This window comes from Atta colombica, unplaced genomic scaffold (assembly GCF_001594045.1).
Source record: "Atta colombica isolate Treedump-2 unplaced genomic scaffold, Acol1.0 scaffold300, whole genome shotgun sequence".
Taxonomy (NCBI): Eukaryota; Metazoa; Arthropoda; class Insecta; order Hymenoptera; family Formicidae; genus Atta; species Atta colombica.
Window position 1 is genome coordinate 5,923 of NW_017259405.1, and position 7,353 is coordinate 13,275.

The window sequence follows — 7,353 nt, forward strand, 5'->3', positions numbered from 1 at the left end:
CAGCACCTCTCAATTTTGCTTCTACTTTAATTCTGTAAAAGGATTTTTTATTTCATTCAGTAAATTTGGAAATTTTTATCCATCTGCAATGTCTCGACAATTTGGTCACTCCAGCATTCCCTTAATAATTTGTAATATTATTACTATAGTTCAGTTAGGTTTCAAGACTGAAAAATCAATTCGGCACACAAACTATATGTAGTATAATGATGATTATATGTAGTATAATTCACATCAAATTATTTAAACACAGATTCAGCTTGACGATCTTGACCATTTAAAGGCCGTGTTATTTATTCCCTATTTGTGTAATTATAATGTAAGATCCTAAGAAATTTTTTAATATTGTTAATTTTTTAAATTGTGTCACTCTTGAAATAAAAGATGTATATACAAAAGTATACAAGAATGTACAAGTTTAAAAAGTAAGAAAATGTATTCTGTAAACATGTAACATTAATCTTAATTAATCTGGAATCTAACATTAATCTGGATTTAATCTATGCCCGTAGACTAAATCCAAGGTTAAATCCTCCGAATATCGACGATCTCTCTTTATCGCATGCTCACAATCCTTATTATTTGTCTTTGCAGAGGCTTATGTGAATCTGGGAGCCGCGTTGATTTCGGTCGGACGGGGCACTGATGCAGCTGCGGTTTTGCGCGCCGGTGCATCCTTGGATGGCTCCGGTTTGAAGGACAAAAGGGCTCACGAGGCGGCCAGGGTGCAGGCCCTCCTTCAATTAGGCGCGCTGTATGCCGATCAGGGTAGATTACAAAGAGCTCTGTCGGCATATAGGGAAGCCCTGCGTGCCCTACCGGATCACTATCCACCTCAGGTTAGTAGCGCGCGTCGCTTCCTCTTCATTACATTGCTAAAGCGGAATAACTTGATGCGCGCGAGGGAACTATGAATACTTGAAGCGCGGTAAGAGCCTTCGAGGTCGCGTCTCCGTTTGGCTTCAAAATTTATATAGGTTCTCTCCCTCTTCGTTTCCTTTTGAATGGAGTTTGTCCTCTCTTTCACCCACTATCTTTCGAAAATTAGGACTTATAAAATTCATATTGTGATTATCGATTTATATCCATATTAATACAACTTGCGTATTGATAATATTTAGTTGCACCTTTATGCAATCCAGATATGTTTAATGTCAATAAATGGAATTGAATTTAAACAACAATTACTTCATTCGATGTTAACCGAAACTGACTGAAGAATGAGGTTTACAAATTTATATCATCTTTTGACAAGAAATATCGTGAAATATTGTGAGAGTCGTCCCCTTTGCAAACACGATAGCTAACGGATTATCACGATGAAAACGATTATCACGATCGTTCTAACTCTCTCGTCGATTGCAATCGGTTATTTAATAAACCAGGAACGCGGTAAACCACTCCGAACGATACACCGAAAGCAGTCTACAAGAAAGTAATCAACTCGAAACAGATTTCTGATGTATTCGTCGACCCTTCGATTGCTAATTGCTTTCCAAGATTATTACTACCTTCGATTCGCCCGAAGCAATTCTGCGTTCTCTACTCAAACATCGGTTACTCCACGTAGAACGATACACTCTTTGACCTGCTCATTGATCATCGTGATAATCAACAAGAATAGAGAAAAACATTCATGATATAGAAATATTACAAAATATTCGGAAATTGTAGATATAATTCTACATTTAATTTTTTATGCGTATTAAAGGAATACTGGAACTGTCCAATTTGATCAATATCGACAATACAGACTTTTTAACTCCAAATTTAGTTTTTTTACATTATTGTTCTGCCTCACTCAAATGTATACAACTGTCCTCATTTAACATATTACAACACCATCTCTTGCAAGATTCATTACCTACACTACTGCTAGGCATAAATACTGTTTTGTTTTACTCTTCACACCGATTTCATTCATAGCATACAAATGAAATTTCAGATTCTTCTTTCTTTTATATTAAAACTCCTAGCTTATTTCTATAAATATAATATTGTTCTTTCGTGTAATCTCTAGGACGATCTAAGTTTATTTCAAACATACAAAGTCTAAAATTCTTATATGCAGCACATGTTATCACGAGTCGACTACAGAATCCACACAGTAGAAACATTCCGAATATATCATACGGATATACCACAGACGTTGCAATACTTTTAGGTTATTCCTATAATATATTGTAACTTGGACATTTTTACTATATGGGAAGCCGATGATGAAATTATAATTTTTTATATGAAATTGTCTGCGCACTATTTTTATCTGTACTCTAAGGATTTTTTAATTTGGATTCATTTAATTAATTAAGATTTTCAAAATCTGTTTTACTGATTGAACGCAATAATCTTTGTAGAAAAGAAGATATGGCATGTTATTACTTTTACAGATTTGAAAATTCTTTTCCAGAATTAAAATATATGCATTAATGTATACATGTCTGCAATTTAGAATTTATGTCGAGAACGGCAAAAACTTTTGAAACTGTAATCTTTTTTATTATTCATTAATCTAAAATGACGCCTATCAAATCGTTACAACATTTACTTGATACAAAAGCTTTGCGTTCTATATTTAGAAAATTGGAGACTACAAACTAGCCATCAACTGGTATAGATTGCTTGAAGAAACAATGTTCGTGGAATTAGACTTGCAAAAAGTCTAATTATCTATGTCTAAATATGAAAATTTATGTTCGTGCGTGCGACATTGATGTACTAGTATATAAAGATGTGTCACATTTTGTCGGTAAAACAGTCGGTAAACAGATTCTCTTGGAATTGGGACTCTTTACTTTAGGATCCCTTTAAAAGATTGGTGCATTTGAAAATTAATCATATTTCATCGGTAAAACAGAACAAACTCCAGCATCTCCTTAAAATAAAATAAAGAATCAATAGCAGTTTAATAATTTCAGTAAATTAAACGCTATATCAATACTAAATAGTAAGAATAAAAAGCGAGATATATATTTACATGTTATAGAACACATTAGATATAACTTTACATTTAATTTTTATGCATATTAAAATAAAACATTAATAGCAATTTAGCAATTTCAGAAATTTAACAGTGTATGATAGTGAAGATTATTTAAAACAATACGAGTGGAAAAAAAGAGACGAGCGAAAGGCAGAATGGAAGGTTCGAGATGATAAAAATATCGATATTTCCGAATCACCGAATATGTGAGTGATATTGTATTCTCGGTAACTGTACTCAGAGTAACCAGAGCCGCTTTTCTGATTCCTCCTCTTTCCCCTTGAAAAATCAGGAAAATGTCTTTCGTGGTCCACTTACCCTCCCTCCTCTTTTTTTTCACTTTCTTTTTTTTTCTCCTCCATCTCCAAAGCAAGTCCCGACCACCCGCGTTGCAACGACGTACAGAGCGAACTTTCCGTGAGTTTCTCTCATAGGGTGGCTTTACTGCCGTCGTCTGACTTTCCTTTCGCCTCTTTTTCCCTTTCTCTCTCCCGCACGTGCACGCTCTCGCGCCCGGTTACCGGTCTTTTTCCTTCTTTTCCGTTTTCACAATCCACGTCCAACTTTTTGGACGTGGCGCAGGCGAAGCGACAACATTGGATCGCGCAACGACCGGCTCGATTCCTCTCACATCGCACCCGGCATCGACGCGACGCGACGCGACGCGACGCGACGCGACGCCGAAGCGAGAAGTTTGCATTTTTACGAGACGCTCCGTATTCTCCGGTGTTCCGTTGAAACCGAGTGAGCGACCAACCGACCGACCAACCAACCAAACAACCAACCAACCAACCAACCAACCAACCAACCAACCAACCAAACAACCAACCAACCAATCAACCAACTAACCTTCCTTTTCCATTCTCCCTTCGCTTATACATGTTACATAGCAAGCGTTTTGTTCAGAGCATCGCCGTGGAATTCCTGTGCGACAATTTATTCGGAAAGTATTTTTCGCCTTTCCACTCACTCGCGTCGTCGCGTCGTAGATATATACACATGTGCTCGTGTGCACGTATGTATGTACATGCGGGGGGCGCATATGCACCAAGAAACTGCAAGACCTCGGACATACAGAAATTTCACGGATATTTCCGCGGATATACGTTGACTATCCTGCACGCCATGAACTTGATCGTTACGTGTCGAGATAAAATTGTCTGAGTCCTCGTCTCCTCGCCCGAGAGAACCGTAAGCACAACTTTATGTTCAGCATTAACTAATACGAATAACGCGGCAGATTTCTACGACCATGAGAGATATGTTATTATACTAAAATCTATGACCATGCATACCTATTCGAAAAACTAATAAATATAATAAATATAATAAATCTATAAATATAATAAATCTAATAAATCAATAATCCGTAAAAGAAATATTTTTTTTTACTATACTATATGTATAGAATGCATTTGTTTCTTTTGTTTCGGGCGAAAAATATTTTGTCCCGGGTCTGTAAGCGAGCGATATACTGAGAATTTAATGTTAATAAGCATATTAGAACTTTATTCTCATGTGTTTTTCTGCATTTTCAAAATTAAATTTATTGAAATGTATAACCGAGCGATTGTACTGCTATTAAAAGAGCGCAAAATAATAACCGATCTCGGCGTTACTAACTGAATTGACATGAAAGCAATGTTTGTCGACCGTGAGTGACGTAACAGTTGCAACATCTAAGTATGTATAATTCTATGTATGTCAAACGCAAAATGTACCCATAGTCATCCAGGCATGAACGCAATTGAACGAATTGCGCGCGTACACGCCTGCGAAAATTTAGAAGGAACGTAGGAAGGAGGTAACCGCGCAATTAAAACGCGTATTTAACTTGAATGAAGCATTTCAGCGTGCAACGTCGCGTCGTTGAATAATGCGCCTTAGAAAGCGTCCGCGAAACAAGAAACGGTACCGAGCTATCGTTAGAGAAATAGTTTCATCCGCCCGCGCGAAATTAGAATCGTTCATCTTAATATTTCGCTTTATTCGCTCGACATAATTTCCCATTCGAGTCTCATGATTGGCAATCGTGATAAAATAGGAACGAGAAAGATCGCTTCGGTATTGGCATGTTTCCACGCCAAACTTTTCCTCGCCATGCAGTTATTCGCGTCCCGCCGTCGCGTCCACCTAATTGATTAAACCCACTCCTTTCACCCCCCCCTCTCCCCCCCTTTCTCCTCTCTGTTACACCGGACAGCAGAGAATCCGAAATATCTGATATTACACAAATTAAAATTCCTCTCTTTGAAACTTTTTACATTCCATCTCCGGCGACGGCAAGGTTTCATTCGATTGTCAGACATAAGGACCTTTCCTCCAACGGTGCTCTCTCACTTTTGAATTGACTATTTCCAGAATTCAAGTTAAAGTGAGAAAGCTAAAACAGAAATTGTTATAAAAATATACCGCAAGCCGTTTATCTTGTGAAAGTTTCGAGTGCATTACCACTGCGTTTCGCGTATATGAGTGTGTAATGGGATGTTTCGTAAGTTTCACCTAGTAATTCTAAAGTCGTATTTTCCCAAAAGTTCTGGGAACATAATCCAGTTCCGTTCGAGATGAGAAAATTTTATTTCAGGCATGAATAATGAGTATTATCGAATCAAGGATAAATTTAATCAGTAATATGGATTAATTTATATCAGTAATATGGAAATTTCAAAAGATTTGCTCTTGTCATAAATACATTCAATTATTAACAGTGATTATTTTGGAAAATTTTCTCTTATATTTCTTTCTTTCTCTCTTAGAAAGAAAAATTTGCTTAAACAATTATAATCGCATTTTAATAATCTTACATGATTATACTATTCTTAATTTATTACCAAAAATAAAAATAATAAACATTCGTAATATTCAGTTACTTAAAATAACTTGTTATCAGGTTCTTCTTTAAGGTATTGACAAATTTTTTTTGTTTTATTTTTAGTATATTTATAAATCAATTATTAAACTTTCAAGATATTATTTTTACAACTGATTCAATTTCAAACAAAATAATTTTGATTGGCCTTTTCTTTACCTGGCATATTTCATGACTTTATTGATGAAAAAGTTATAAGAAAAGTTATTAAGAAAAGACCTTTTGTGATATCAAATTCGGAATTGCATTACTTTCGAAATAGGTTCCTCCGATACATGTAACATTTCACATTTAATTTAGGACACCTCTCAAGACTCGACAGTGAGAGAGTGTATCTTAAAAATTCGCAAGTCAGGTCTTTCATCAATAAAAATATATAGCCAATACGATAATAGCTATCAAACCGCATTTCGACTTTCCCAAATCCGGACATCGCTGGTACCGTTGTCGTCCCTCGGGAACACGAAAATGGCCGGCGAATCGTATAACTTTAAATTGGTCGTCCGAGTGATACTGGGTGGCTCACGTGGCGCGGCATCGACTGAAAGAAGGGCTTCCATCGAAACGAAACGATCCCGTCGTTTTTCTATCAGAGTTATTGCTTCTCCACGATTTTCGGAAAGTTCGTCGATATCGCGCTCGCACGCGTTCTTGCTCGCTCGCACAAGTTATAATATCTCAGATCGGTAGTTCGAATTTCCAGCGTCATAGAGATGGTGATAGGACCTTGGTAGAGCTTTCCTTCGAAATCTTTACCCGAGAGATGCCTTCAGAAATTAAATAGCAAAATTTCCAAGGTATCTTCTGATTACAAGAGACGATAGAATATTTCGTTACATTATTTATAACAAAGTGCTACAATGTTTAATCATCATCGTTTTTTTAAATTTATGAATTTTTATATAGAACATAAATTTTACACTTAATAAACACGTTACGATAATTTCTACTTTATTATGTATTAACGTGTGGAGATTATATATTTATTTTATTATAATAGATTCTATTATAAAGCAAGCTCTCTTTTTTTCTCTGCAAAATTAAATACTTACAGATTTTATGCAGTAAAAGGAGGAGAGATTATCCTGCTTATATACATTTATAATCGAGATGCATTATTCTCACAAAGTATTAAAGAATAATTATTCTCAAAGCGCTTTACTTTTGATCTGAGAAATAAACGAAATTTTATCTCAGACGATGATGATAAAAACACGAGCGGTCGGTCTAGATTACTCTCTTTTAGTCTCGTTGCAAATGGTGGTCTTGACGTAGCATAATTCATTACTATAATTTTCCTTAAAACCGCATTAATTAGTACTCGGCTATTAGGTGGTGGTAATGCGTTACTTTAAAGTCCACGTAATTTATCATTTTTATATTATCTGAGAAATTATAATCATTTTCAGGTTAAGCAAAAAAATATGAAGGCAATATATGATTTTGTGTGTGTGTGTGTGTGTGTGTGTGTGTGTGTGTGTGTGTGTGTGTGTGTGTGTGT

The 7,353-nt window shown here is 35.8% G+C and overlaps 1 protein-coding gene across 1 annotated transcript in view; it reads left to right on the forward strand.

The window, feature by feature from the left end:
• Positions 1–594: 594 nt before the first annotated feature.
• The window catches only part of LOC108690253 (transmembrane and TPR repeat-containing protein CG4341-like), a gene marked incomplete at its 5' end in the record, with an annotated part of 32,456 nt that continues 25,697 nt past the window's right edge, over positions 595–7,353 (forward strand). Inside the window, one exon of the mRNA XM_018197444.1 lies at positions 595–839. Within this exon, the coding sequence (XP_018052933.1) occupies positions 595–839 (245 nt within the window). The remainder of the gene's footprint in view (positions 840–7,353) is intronic.